Genomic DNA, 14,354 nt, shown 5'->3' with positions numbered 1-14,354 from the left:
GTGGGTGGAGGGGAATGAAACAGCAAGAAGGAGACACATGAAGGTCCATAAGAAAACTGGACCTAAAACTGCCATCAATTCTGATAATTTTTTTCCTGAAAAGGCTGTGTTCACAAAACTCAGACACTCTGTTCCTTACCAAATGGGTTAGGAGATGTTTTAGGAGATTTTCCCAGCTATTAACTAAATCTCAGACTGAAGTGTGCATGTGGCAACCAAGCAAGTATTTAAAAGGTCAGAGGGGAAGGGTTTTAGTAGCTGTCACTCTCCAGAGCATATTCATAGACTGGAACTTGGAGAAATGGATGCTGTGCTCAGAGTCATGGCTGGAGCTCCTGATCCTCACATCCCTGCGGTCATGGCCCAGCAGGCTTCCTCAAAACTCATCTCCAGTAGAAGTCTTCCAGTATTGAACAGGCAGAGAGGAAAAGATAAGCACTTTTCCTGCAATGTGTGATGGTGGGTGAAAGGATCAGCAGCTTTTGTTCAGCCACACTGGGGCTGTGCCAGGATATTTGTGTTAGTTTGATGGATCCTTTCCTATCTCAGCTACAAGAATTTCAGCCTCTACATGGTGCCCAGTTAAGGGGGAGGAAACTTCCAGCAGGTTAGTGGGGAACACGTGGGCCTGAGAGCTCACAGGAAACTCCTGACAGTGCCAGTGCTGGCAGCAGTTTCTGTTCCACTTGAGTAGCTCGAGGAATGTCGCTCCTTGCTCCCACTTGCCCTCAAAGATGGGCTTGATCCATTTTTCCAAACTAGCTGGTAATGCACACACTAACTATATGTCACACAGTTGCACTCACTACCAGCAGAGATGGGGTAGGGAGCACAGCAGCAGCTTGAGGGGCTGGGTGAGAAGGGATGAGGTTGAAAACAGCCACACACATGGATTTATGCTCTGAAGTGGCAAGTAAATAAAACAACATTTCTTGGTATTTCTGCATCCCCAATTATAAAGCTGTGGATTTCAAGAACTTCACAGGAAACTGTGCAATTGGGCATGTGGCCTGAGCCAATTCATGTCAGAAGCAAAGTCATACAATTCAAGGATCTCAGCAAGAAGTGAGGGGTGGGAAGTGTTCCATGCAGTTCTCAGACAGTTGGTTTTGCTTTTTTTGAGTTGCACCTAGCAGCTGTACTGAGGAGCACCAATCTTGTTTCTGGCCCTAGAACAGAACAAATACTTCACAGGAGCTAAATGGGAGAAGGGCGGAGGAAAAGAATAAGGAAAAGGGGAAAAGGGAAAAGGGAAGAAGGGAAAGGGAACTGGTACTAAACCAGTTATTTCCAATAGTTACATCTAAGTGAGACGCACTTTTGGGGCTGCATAAAACAAATGAGGCAGCCCCTCTAGTGCTGTCTCTGCCACCTCTTTCATAGAAGGGTAATTTCCCAAGTTCTCCAAGCCCGGCCCATGAAGTGCCACATACCAACAATGCTGACCCTGCAGATACCCACCCAAGTGATTTTATGTGTTTGTACTCAGAGTCTGGTTAAAATCTAAAGGCATTTGGCTTAAATCCTGATTTTTCAGCTTCCCATCTGCCTAAAGTTAATTTCACACATAAATATTTAGCTAATTGCCTAATATGACTGGGGCTCTGTGTCTGTCTCTCCTCTGGCTACTGGGTATGTGGTATTAGCAAAGGCCAGTGCTGGAGAAGTTTCCAGGAACCACTCATCTATTTAAAGTTGAGCACGTGCATGTGTTCAGCAGGGTGGATATCTTCAAGCTGAGGATTATACTGGCTGTCAAATGTGCCTTCTCAGTTTTTCCAAGCCTGAGTATGCTTAAAACCTTCCCGATTGCACCAGGCCTGTCAAGCTTTCCCCTAGTTTACAGAGAGGAGTGAGGTATTTTGTTCTGTAGAAATTTTATACCCTAGAGGCGATTCACTTGAGTGATACACAGAAAAGTTTGGAACCTCCCTACTGCACAAACACACACGTACATACACATATACAAACACTCACTCTCTCTCTCACACTCCTTGGATACAAGGGAGTTAATCTGACAAAATCTCTGCACTTTCCTTCATTAAAATCTGAATTGAGATATTTTCATAAAGTTGATGCACTGTTTATTCTCCCCATTACAAACCCTAAGACTTCAGGACAAAAAAAAAAAAAAAAAAAGCTGCCATTTCCTAGAATGCAAGTTTCCATTAAAAAAAAAGCCCAAAATTGTTAACCTCAACCAGTGGGAAAGAGAAAGAACTTCAGGGATTTCACTGGGGAGGTGGAGGAGAGGTTGTCATTGTACATAATTCTTCATACCCATCCCAAATACAAATCCTCATCTGCCAGTGCCCATTTCCCAGCTGAACATTACAACGGGCCTGACGCTGCTCAGGAAGAGCTGTGACCCGTGAAAAGAAATGTTTTCCTTCCTTTCTTGCAGAGACAGGTAATTAAGTTTATCCAAAGCTGCAAAGGTCATGAGATTCTGGCTTTGGTCCCCCAAACACTTACGCACAAGCCTCGCTTCCTCTGCCTCAGCCAGATTCGAGGGAAGATAAAGTTAGGAAGGCACAGCTCTTGGCTTGCCGGGGGAAGCAGGCAGGCGCGCAGCTCTGTGTAACTAGCACAGACCAGCAGCGTTAGCATCTCGTCCCGCTGTTAAATGGGCTGGAACCTGCCTAAACCCCCCCCAACCCATCGTCCACAGGCACCGCGCAGCGCAGGGAGCGTGTGCGCCCGTGCTCCGCATCCCGACCGCCGCTCCGAGCCCCGGCCCCGCATCCCGACCCCGAGCCCCGCATCCCCAGCCCAAGCCCCGCCCCGGCCCCTCCGCGCATCTCCCCGAGCCCGAGCCCCGCGTCCCCAGCCCGAGCCCCGCGTCCCCAGCCCAAGCCCCGCGTCCCCGGCCCCTCCGCGCACCCCCCCGAGCCCGAGCCCGCTCCGCCCGCCCCGCTCCGCCCGGCCCGGCCGCGTCCCGCCCCGTTGTGCGGTGAGTGGCGGCCGGGGGCGGGGGGGACCCTGCGAGGCGCCGGGGGGTCAGGCAGCCCTGCCCTCCCCCGGTGGGACGGGCCAGCCGCCGGGGAGCCGGGCTTTCCGTGGGCTTGTTCTGTCACCCGTTTGGGGACAAAGTTTGGGAATAAAGGGAGGGTTTCCCCGCCTGATCCCGGAAGGGAAGGAGAGCTGCGAGGGAAAATGCGACCGCTTGCTCTGAGGAGTCCCGTTCCCTGCCTGCCGCACCTCCAGCTCAGCTCCTTCTTGTGATGCTCTAGGGCCACGAGGCAGGGGCTCCCCACAGGCTGCTGGATGAGCTGCGGGGCTGCCGCCGTAAGGAGGGAGTCTCCTCGCGTCTCCGCAGACTAACTTCGGCTCTGCCCACAGACGTCTGATTCTTCAGATCCTGAAGGATGCGAATAACTTAGTGCTTCGTGTTCCGGTCCCCATCTGAGCACTGCTGTCTCCCGGAGAAACAGCCTGAGGAACCGAGCTGATGTCTGTCACGGTACTTTACAGCGACTTTGTGAGACTGCTATGCAGCCTCCCTTCATGCAAGGAGTCTCCAAATAGCATCTTTCATATCTGCTACGAGCTGATACCGACTGCTCATATAAAAATGGTGGTCTGAGAGAGACAGGGCACTGTAGAACCAGCATTTAATGTAGTGGGGTTTGGCAGGGGGTACCTTAATCGGGGCTTCTTACACAGGTGACAACTCTGACCGGGTTCACTCTTTTTTGCAGGGTAAAGCAAGCCCTGCAGATACTTGTTAGAGGGAACACCCCCCATTTTGCATCTTGCTGAGTGGACTATGGTGGCAGGAAGATGTTGGCTCGCAAGAGTATCATCCCTGAAGAGTATGTGCTGGCACGGATCGCTGCTGAGAACCTGCGCAAGCCCCGCATCCGCGACCGCCCGCGCAAAGCCCGCTTCATCGCCAAGAACGGTGCCTGCAACCTGGCCCACAAGAACATCCGCGAGCAGGGGCGATTCCTGCAGGACATCTTCACCACCCTGGTGGACCTGAAGTGGCGTCACACGCTGGTCATCTTTACCATGTCCTTCCTGTGCAGCTGGCTGCTCTTTGCCATGATGTGGTGGCTGGTGGCCTTTGCCCATGGCGACATGGACCCGAGCACAGAAAACCCTTCAAACAGCACCAAGTGGACGCCGTGCGTGACGTGTGTCAGGTAAAGTAGAGTTTGGTGGGATGAAGGAAGGGTGGGGACAGAGCTGCCAGCTGTCCTGGCGTTGTCTGAAGTGCAGTTTTTGGTTTACATGAGCCGTTGGGTTTGGTTGAGACAGTTGAAAAGTGCAGTGTTTTCCTCTAGATTGCATAAATTCAGCAAGCCTCCCGGGCTTGGAAAATACTGTACTGTAGATGTCTTTGATTCCTTACAGGATCTGAAAGAGAGGGAGACCTGCTGCTTTTCATGTGTCTCCACACTCTGTGGGTAACTCGATTGCCTGTCGAGATAAGAGCCTGCTGCAAGAGTGGGTATGTGTTATATGTATTGTAACATTGTCTACAGCAGCGGGAGCATCCCCAGCGCCACGTTGGCCAGAGGCGCTCCCGCCAGAGCAGTGCCTGAGAGGTGGGAACCAGCCCTGGGTGTCAGGCAGGGCACCTCTCAGAGGTCATGTGTCACTTAGGACAAAACTGAGTGTGTTTCGAGATGACTCTCCTGAGAGTGTTAAATATGTGGGGCTTCAGAATACCTTGGTGAAGCCATAGGCCAGCAGTTGGACAGAGGAGCACTTTTCCACACCATGCATTTGTGTCAGACAGTGAAAGCTTCAGGGGTGACAGGATTAAATATCACCTGTTGAAGTGTCCCCAAAGCCATGACCATTGTCAGGGCACTGATAAGCTGACACAAACATACATGGAAGAGAGGACTGTGAATTAGGGGTGGGGTAAGCTGTAAGATAACTTAAGGATCTCATCAATTAAATCTGCTTTTTTAACACTAGTTTTTTAGATAGAACCTGGTGGTTCTGTACCACCAGGCTGCCCCAGATCATCTACCTCTACACATTGCAATGCTGTGAGGGTCTGGGTACTGCAGGGTGCTCTGAGATATCAGGGAATCCACTTCCCTTTTCTCCCTTCTCCCAGAAAGTTTTGAGGTACCTCACCAAGTCTAAAGGGCCTTTCTGTCTGGCTCATGAGGTAGCAGAGATTTAATTCTCCCTTTGTTTTGACAACTTTTTTGCTAAATGGGGATTTTCCAAGGTAAAAGAAGAGGGGATGTTCCCAAGCTACCCTTCACCAGGTTAGGGGGAATTGGAGCAGGGGTTGCTGTCTTGTTTATTTTCTGATGTCTGGCCAAAGGCAGTGTCCTCTGAAATGAGATGTCATGACCCAGCTTGCACCCGCAGGAGCATTACCCCCGGCATTTCTGGGATTTGTGGGATCTGCCCAACCGGAATTAGTGCACAGTTACAACCCTGCAGTTCTCCAGGGTCAGCTGAGGGGACATCCCTGCGTGTGGCTGGTGGCTCCCTCAGCGTGGCTGCTGTGTCACCCTGCAGATCCTGAGCTGGGGGCCAAGGGCTTCATGCCACTGGGGCCAGGCACATCCACAGCCAGGACTCTGCCCCTGTTCCCTCTCCATGGGTGCCTGTGGATCTTCCAGGATGTCTGCTAGGAAATGAAATGAATGAATCAATACAATTTCAGGTTTAGCCCATGCAAAAGAACACACTCCCCTCCTTCATGGGGGGTCCAGGCAACAGCTGCTCCAGTACCCATGTCCAAGCCATGAGAAATCTTTTCCTTTCCTAGGGAAACCTGACAACCACTTTGGTCAAAGTCATGAAGTAATGATGTGATTGCTGACATCTTTAAGAATGGCAAGTCTTTGGGTGTAAAATACTTTTAGTATTGGAATGCCAAAATCATGACAAAAAAATTTTAGCCTACTTCCCTGAGGTTTAGGCCCACAGATATTTCAGGAGGGCTTCTTGGGTGGATGCCATTACCTATTTACAGGAAAACCTGGCTTTGGAAACTTTAACCAGTGCCTAAAGCTTGCATAGCCCTTTCAATTTATGAAGTATTGCAGAAATTTCTAAGCCTCACATCTCTTTGCCACAGAAAGCAAACATTATCCAAAATGGAAAGCTGCTACACAGCTCTGAGGGGAAGGACCTGGGAACAGTGTGATTTGCACTTTCTCTCTCCCATTTCACATGGCTAAAATGCTTTCCAAACTTGCTGTTTCACTTACTTCCACTGTTAAAAAGATTGATTTTTTTCTCTTTTTTTTTAAAGAAGAGTGTTGCTAAGGGAAGTCAGACTACTTACTGGACAGAGTTTTAAGCTAAATTAAGCTGACTGAAATTGAATCCAGAAGCTGCATTCTGCATATAACTGAATATTCATGACTATAAGAAATCATTCCATGGATTCTATTAAGTAACTCCTTCATCCCTGATTTCTTCAGAGTGAAGTACAAAATAAACCCCCTCAATACAAAGGAATTTGTTAATGATTAAGAATAGAAAAGGCAAAATAAGAAAGTTATTTCAAAGATACCTGTGCAGAGACTGGCTGGTTTTCTCGAAGATGGACTTTCTTATTGCCCAGAAAATTATCCTTGATATTGCCTATGCTATTTTAATGTGTCTTCGATACCCCAGTGAAAATATGGCTAGAAAAGAAAAAAAATAATTTAAAAGCAGATTAATTGAAAAGCAAAGCAAAGCCAATGAATTATTTAGATCCATCTTCATGGGCAGGATATATTTTCCACTGGTATGGCCCTGTTAAGCATTGGATGCTTCAGATTTATTGTATTGCACTGGAAGGATTTATCTGGAAGGAATAAAGGAACAAATAAATATAAAAGGAAGTTAAGGACCCTGATATATACAGGGGATATAACTTTGTGGCTACCATAAATAATGTATTTTGGAAGGCATTTGCTGATGTCCAGCACCATAGAATTTTAGGGTATTTAACTTAAACCCACACTTCTACATCCCACTTCTGTGTTGAAATTTTCCAGCTGGTCTTGCCCTGGCAGTAAGCTGAACCCAAGCCCTGGGTCACAGCACTGTCCTGCTGCCAGGGTGTGCAGGGAGCACCTGGGGGCCACTGGCCTCTCTCTGCAGCCTCATCCTGCTCACTCACAAGGCGAGCAAGGGTTTGAGAAGTGTCACAAATCTGGGAAAGCCCCTTTTCCCCTACCAGGAAATTCTGGGTCATGATTCAGGTAGCATGAGTGAAGTGCTGCAGTTTTCCCTGTCTCCTTTCCCTGCACAGGCTGGTGGAAGGATCTCAGTGTGCCAGCCGATTGCCCGTGCTTGCCAAAACTACCTCTCTCCACCAAGGGCTTCATGGGATGGAGAAGGTGGAAAGCTCAGCTGTTCCAGAGCTGTTCACTAAGCCAGTGGGCAGCCTGTGCTCCTGGAAAGAGATTCCCTGAGCTGCTCAGGGTCACCCAGGTGGTCTTTGAGAAGCTCAGGCTCTGAGGTCTTCCCTGCCACCGTTAGACACTACACCAAGCACACAAATCTGAGCCACCAAGCATGCAATGCTTTGGCTGGTGTTAACAGAAGGCTTATGTGTACTAGAGCCATACAAACATGTCCTTAAGTTTGTTTCTGGAAGTACATGTTAAGAGCTTCTCAGTGTGTGCTCCATGTCCTGAAAGTTAACTGGGTGCAATCTTCCCCTACAGGTCTTTCACCTCCGCTTTCCTCTTCTCCATCGAAGTCCAGGTGACCATTGGCTTTGGGGGCAGGATGATGACCGAGGAGTGTCCCCTGGCCATCACGGTCCTGATCCTGCAGAACATTGTGGGGTTGATCATCAACGCTGTCATGCTGGGCTGCATCTTCATGAAGACGGCGCAGGCTCACCGGCGGGCCGAGACGCTGATCTTCAGCCGGCAGGCGGTCATCGCCGTCCGCAACGGCAAGCTCTGCTTCATGTTCCGCGTGGGGGACCTGAGGAAGAGCATGATCATCAGCGCCTCAGTGAGAATCCAGGTCGTGAGGAAGACCATGACCCCTGAAGGAGAAGTCATACCCATTCACCAGGTGGATATCCCCGTGGATAACCCCATTGAAAGCAACAACATTTTCCTGGTGGCTCCCTTGATCATTTGTCATGTCATTGACAAGCGGAGTCCTCTTTATGATATCTCTGCTTCCGACCTGGCGCTCCAGGACCTGGAGCTCATTGTGATACTGGAAGGGGTCGTGGAAACCACGGGCATCACAACACAGGCGAGAACCTCCTACGTGGCAGAGGAGATCCTGTGGGGTCACCGCTTTGTGCCCATTGTCACCGAGGAGGAAGGCGTGTATGCTGTCGACTATTCCAAATTCGGCAACACCGTCAAAGTGGCTGCGCCGCGCTGCAGTGCCCGGGAGCTCGATGAGAAGCCCTCCATCCTCATCCAGACCCTGCAGAAGAGTGAGCTGTCCCACCAAAACTCCCTGAGGAAGCGCAACTCCATGAGGAGAAACAACTCAATTCGGAGGAGCAACTCCATGCGGAGAACCAACTCCTCGCTCATCGTGCCCAAAGTGCAGTTTATCACACCTGAGGGGAGCCAGAGTGCCTCAGAAACGTGATGCACAGCTTTGTGCTAGGGCACTGGGCTTCAGAAGGAGGAGGCACCTGTGGTGTTTTGCTTCAATTTCCTTTTACTTAAGAAAACAAGAACACAATGCAGAAGAGAACAGTGCAAGAACTATTTATTCCATTACTTACTGAAAGCACCACCTAATGGCATTAGAAAACACCTTAGCACTTAGTGTATGAATTAATAAAAAATGGCACGTACACTAAAGAAAACACACTTCACTCATGTAATATAATGTGTATTTATACTTGTTTTAACGGCATGCTGATTTTTTTAATCGTATTTTTCCTATCAAGGGTCTCTTTCTCATATTCTGGTGGCTGTCACAAAATGTGGGGCTTTCCTATGCAAGTGAGTGCTTCACAAAACTTCTATAGTCAACAGCTCCTACGGATTTTGTGCATGACGTTTGGGTATTGATCTTTTTGTGTGAATTCCTTGTTCTCTTAAAGGGAGTAACTAAATTCCTCAAGGATTTCACTGGAGAAGAGCAACCATTTCACCTTTGATTTCCCAGGCTTTTTCTTTTTTGTTGGTTTTGTGGCAAGGGCATTTTGAGAGAAAATTCAGGTCAGGTGTTGTGACCTGTCCATCCCACAGGAAAGCTGGTGTCACTCCAGGCAGGAAAACCAGCAAAATGATGGAGTGCTGCTCTTCTTCTCAGGGTGAAATACTTGGCTGCAGGACAACACATATCTTAGATTAGCTGTAGGCCAAGCTGAGAAATCCCTGTCCTCCTGGCTGCCACCTAGGCATCTGTTTCACTGAAATTATTCAAGCTGGAAAAAGAAGATGCCTCTTTAACATTCTCATCATGACAGAAGACCAAATCCTGTTTTGCTCTCTCTGATAGATTCATACACGAAGGAAACACATGTATTTGTTTCACTTACTTTTCATAGGATTAAGTCTGCATCCTCCAGAAAAAGGTTAATTTTTGCCAGTGGGAACTCATGAATGAGAATGAGAGGGAAGCCTGCCCATAATATTAGAGATAGTATTTTCAAAACTATCTGAATGCTTTTCAGGAGGACTTGGATACTGCTGCTGAATTCCTGGGTTTTTAGCAGTGCCTCACCTGTGTTTTTATATAATCTGGCATTGAGAATTGGTGGAAAGAAGCTTTCCTCTTCAAATTAAAATGGGCATTTGTTACCTGGAGCCTTCCCAAAAATGTCATCACATGTTTTTCTACAGGAATACATAAAAGTAAGACAACTAATTCTGTCACATTTGATAGCCTAAATTTATACATGTTTTTTCCCATGTGAGTAAGCATAACTATGGACAAGTTCCTGTTCAAATGTCTTGCAGAAATTGTTTTATGTCTGTGGGTCAAGAGAATTACTATCCTTGTTCTGACCCTCTAAGCCACTCAAACATTTAAATGTTTGCTTTTTTCTCTATGGTGAAACTGTCAAAGCTGGATTCTCATTCTCTTTGAAGGAGCTCATCAGCAATTTTTGGATGGATGGTTTCAGGCTTCACGAGGTGTTGGATGGTGGCATGGAGGGGTATTGCTCTGAGGTGTGGACTCTCTGCATTTGGAACAGATGCTCTTCAGAACAAAAACTCTGAAAAAATACTTCATCTGAAGCAGCAGAGGAAATTGAAGTTTCTGCTGAAAGCATTCATTCCCTGGCCTGCCCATTAATGTTCTGGAAGGGTGGATGGTGAACATCTGGAGAAATTAATCTGTCACTTGTGTGTCCAAACTATTATCAGCTGCATCTTCCAAGAATAGTCAGAGTGAAGCACTGTATTACAATTTGTCTCTGTCCTCCATTTCCAGGACTGTGAATTTCTCTGAGGCTCTCTGTTGGATACATGGTTACGACAGATGCTGTGCAAAAGCAGGTTTTATACAAAATAATAATAAAAAGAGTTACAATAATCTCTTGGTTTGAAAGAAAGGTGTCTGCCGTGGAAGGTGGGAACCTCCCTTGGAATGGAAAAAATATGACCCCCTTCCCTTTGAACTATTGAAACTTTGAAAGTAAGGGGCTTTCAGGCAAAGATATGTGAAAAGGAATAACAGTTCTTTATTAGTCTGTATAGCAAGGCAAACAAACAACAGCAGCAACACGAACAGAACCAGGAGCGCACCCGCAGCCGGCCGGGCCGTGGTGCTCTCCCTTCACTGCAGTTCCCGTCACGGCCAGCAGGGGTGCTGCTGGCTCCCGGCTGGGCAGAGCAGGTGCGCTGATTCCTGCAGGGGGCGCTGTGCGCGAGCTCGGCCGCGTCTCCCTCACATGGTAATGGCGGCGGGCTGGGTGGTGAGAATGGGCCTTAGCAGAGACCGGGGGGGCAGCGGCTGGGACAGCAGGGATGAGCAGACACCAGAGCAGCCAAGGAAATGTATCAGAAACTCCACAGCTGTAGCAGGTGTCATGGCAGGCAGGGGTGCTGGGTCAGAGTGTAGAGGAGAAAGCAGTGGGACTGGGCAGCAGCAGCCAGGCTCCTCCTGTAGCAGCTGCAGCATACAGCCGGGAAGGGGAAGAGGGCTGGGGTCCTGGGTTTGTCCCCTGAGGCACCCAAATAGATGGTAAGGGTCCCTTCCAGTCAGATTGGGTGGTAGCAATGTCCCAGTCCAACAACTGCTCACCCACAGTAGGAGATGCAATGGAAGGGGAAAACTCTGTTGTGGCAGTGAATCCTCTGGCCAGCGACTGCAGACCAGCTGTGCTTACTCCGATGCCAAGAGTGAGAGGAGCCCAACCCAGCCCCTCACCACCCAGCCAAAATCTCATGGTATCTTTGCCCTTCCAAAGAGAAAACTTCCCAAGTAAGAGAGTAGCCAGCTGCATGCGTCACCCACCTTTCGGCCTCTCTTAAGTACTGGTCATTATTGTCTCTTAGCCACAGATGGGACAAAATTCCATGAGAGAAAGAAACAAAAGGAAAAAATCCTAACCCCCAACAAATAATTATTTCTTCCATCTCTGATTTTTCCCTATTCCTTTCCTTCTTGTTTCTTTGTATTCTTTGTTCATTCTTCTATACTCTTGGTCCTTCCTGTATCCCAGCCTTTTCCATGGTCCTTTTGAATAATAATTTAATGTTACTTATATTTCCTCATTATTCTCTCAGTATTTCAAATTAGCTTTTTTTTTTTTTTTTGCCCAGAACCATTTTCTCATTTTCTTCTTCCAAATTTTATTTCATCTTCATGGCTCTCTCTGCTTCACACCTAACACACTGTGTTTCTTGGAACACTACTGCAGGGATATTGATATTTTGAGGTAACACTAAGACACCTCAGTCATATGCCAGGATGCTGAACAGATAAATAAGGCAGAGCTTTGTGCCATGAATGTTCTGTTCATATGTGCTGTGCCCCTGCTCCATGCAGAAAATCCTTTTGTGCAAAGCCCCTTTCTTGAGTGAGATTTGCAGTCCTGGAAGAGGTCAGGGACAGAGGCAGCCAGTGGTGGAGAGCAGGAGAGGGGTCTTTGGCCTAGGAGCTGCTTCCCTGACTGAAAGGACAGATTTCAGACCCAGCTTTGCAATATCATTGCATGTCCTTTCAGACCCAGCTTTGCCAGCTGAGAGGGCATCAGCTGGCAGCACCACAGCTCAATATGTTTAATTATTTATTCTCCCTGGCAACTGCTGGGGAGGATGAAACAGGAAAGCCTTATAAATATGATTGCCTAGCAAAAGATTTTGAGAATATGGAAACTATAAGCGAGATTGAAATGAAAGCAAGCTTTGAGATCCCTTAGTTCCTGAACAACGGGAAAACAATGGTGTGGCCAAAGAAGGTAATCCCCTTTTGATGAAACAATTCCCTCTGCTTGCAGGTGGGTCCAAGGGTCAGAGCAGACTCTACAGCTTTGCAGAAGGGGTCCAAAGAGTAGTTTTTAGGGTTTAAAATGTAGCACAGTATGGTAATGCAGTGATTCTTATAGGCTGTATGTAAATGCTATAGGATTTGTATCTTGTACTAGATTGGTTACTGAGAATCAGAATATTCAACACAGAAGATGATTTATTGTATTGTAACGGGAACTTCGCTCTCTCTTAGCTCTTACTTACTTACCTACATTTCTATGCTCTTAGCTCCTAGCTCTTACCCCTTTTACACTCTTATGCTTTCACGCTCTTACCCTCTCTGCCCCTCTCTCCTCTCAGGCCTGCTCCGAGCTGTGGCTGGCCGCTCCCAGCAGGGCCCTGCACCCACGCCCTGGCAATAAACCACAAGTCCACGACCTGGCTTCAGAGATCTCTCGTCTCCGTCCATCCCAACCGTGCTGACCCCCTGTTGCTCTTACAGGCAACTTTATCAGAAAGGGGTTTTATTTTAAATTTGAAGCCTTCTGTTTGCAATACAGCCTGACTAGTTAAGGATGATGGTGAGATTTCTACCAAATAGTGCTGACAGTTCATGTTAGCAGTTAACTGTCCATCTCATGGATAATAATTTAGTAAATTAGATTAAATAAGGTATCAACATCATCTCTTCACATTTATTTGTGTCCCTACCATTCCCATCCCTCTGCAGCATGGTGTAATTAGAACTGCATACTTGACATCACTTATTCTGTGGATTTAATATGCTTTGGCTCTTTGTGCAGCCTACCAGAAGAGCAAAACTGTTTTCTAAGCTTAGAAAAGTAAAGTCCTTCCAGGACAGGCATAATGTCTGGGATTACGCTTTAATTTTTCTTCCTAGGTCTCACCTAAGGAGCTTTGTTTTAAACAGAAATGGCAGTGAGAGTCTTTGTCCTTGTTTGGGACACCCAGAAGATTCAGAGTTACTGTGGCGGGGACACAGAGCAAACAAACACAGACAGTGCTTACAGGGGATATAAAGGTTAATGCTCCAGGGTTGAAGCCAAGATCTGAGTGATAGGATTGGGAGGAAACTTTCCCTGTTGGCAGCTGATTCTATGGCTATCACCTTCAGGACTTCTTGCGCTCTCTTTTGCAAAATCTGGTGCAAGCCAGGGACAGAAGCTGGAGCTTGGCACTGGCAAGGCCCTGCTGCAAGGCACACCTTGAACCTCTCTGCTACCTCTGGCATCACTCTGGCCTTGTAAAACAGTTCTGGCCTAGTAAAACAGTCCTGCCCCTTGAACATGTCGTCATGAGCACGTTGTCCCACAGTGATCTGCCCTGGCATATAGAACTGCCTGGCTCGTTCCACAGAAGGGCTATCCTTCCTTCTGGGCTTTCTGGGGTACTCAGGACCTCGTAAAGTGAGAGCCAGAGGAACATTCCGATTTAGTTAACATCTCATGTGTGCCATGGCCCTTTGCCCTAAAGCCATGTGTCACTCCAGGCCAAAGGGTCATTTCAGAGGTTTTGCCTCACAGCCATTGTGAATGAATTCCATAGAAGTCCGAGCCTTAATCTACACTTCATAAAGTTCAGGAATCATGCTTTTACTTTGCAATCTGGATAACAGCATGGACACACTATTTTTTCTGATTGAAAATAAAAAAGATGGTTAATTCTCCACATCCCTTTTTTCATCACAAACTAGAGACTGAGGACGTTTTGTGAAACCAGTTTCCAACCACTCCAGTGGTTATTATTAGCAAATGTTTTTTGCTGCAATCTGCAAAAGTAGTTAGGCCAAGACCAGAAAGGAACTTTGACAGGAGAAAAACCATTAGATATTACACGATGAAAGGAACAAAGCTTTCATTATTTTCACAAAATATAATCTCTGCTGGGACTGGTGTTTTCAAAACACTGGGCGGGGGGAGGGGGCTTGCTTGAATAGCCAGGTGAGAGTTAACTATTTCTCCCCCACATGCTTATATTAAAATATTTTTTCCCTATATTTGT

General features: G+C 47.4%; 1 protein-coding gene across 2 annotated transcripts; it reads left to right on the top strand.

Moving 5' to 3' along the window:
• The first annotated feature begins 2,988 nt into the window (after nt 1-2,988).
• Nucleotides 2,989-10,438, top strand: KCNJ8 (potassium inwardly rectifying channel subfamily J member 8). Of its 2 annotated transcripts, XM_030960966.1 has the most exons (3): nt 2,989-3,463; nt 3,702-4,148; nt 7,647-8,547. In XM_030960966.1, exons 2-3 carry the CDS (start codon nt 3,784-3,786, stop codon nt 8,545-8,547), a joined length of 1,266 nt encoding a protein of 421 aa, XP_030816826.1. In that variant the 5' UTR covers nt 2,989-3,463; nt 3,702-3,783. The 2 variants fall into 2 exon arrangements, with proteins under 2 accessions (XP_030816826.1, XP_030816827.1); XM_030960967.1 differs by lacking the exon at nt 2,989-3,463 and having other exon boundaries at nt 3,733-4,148; nt 7,647-10,438.
• Nucleotides 10,439-14,354: the final 3,916 nt, after the last annotated feature.

The sequence above is a fragment of the Camarhynchus parvulus genome, chromosome 1A (genome assembly GCF_901933205.1).
Source record: "Camarhynchus parvulus chromosome 1A, STF_HiC, whole genome shotgun sequence".
NCBI lineage: Eukaryota > Metazoa > Chordata > Aves > Passeriformes > Thraupidae > Camarhynchus > Camarhynchus parvulus.
The sequence above is the reverse complement of the archived record's forward strand: the minus strand, read 5'-3'. Positions and strand labels throughout refer to the sequence as shown.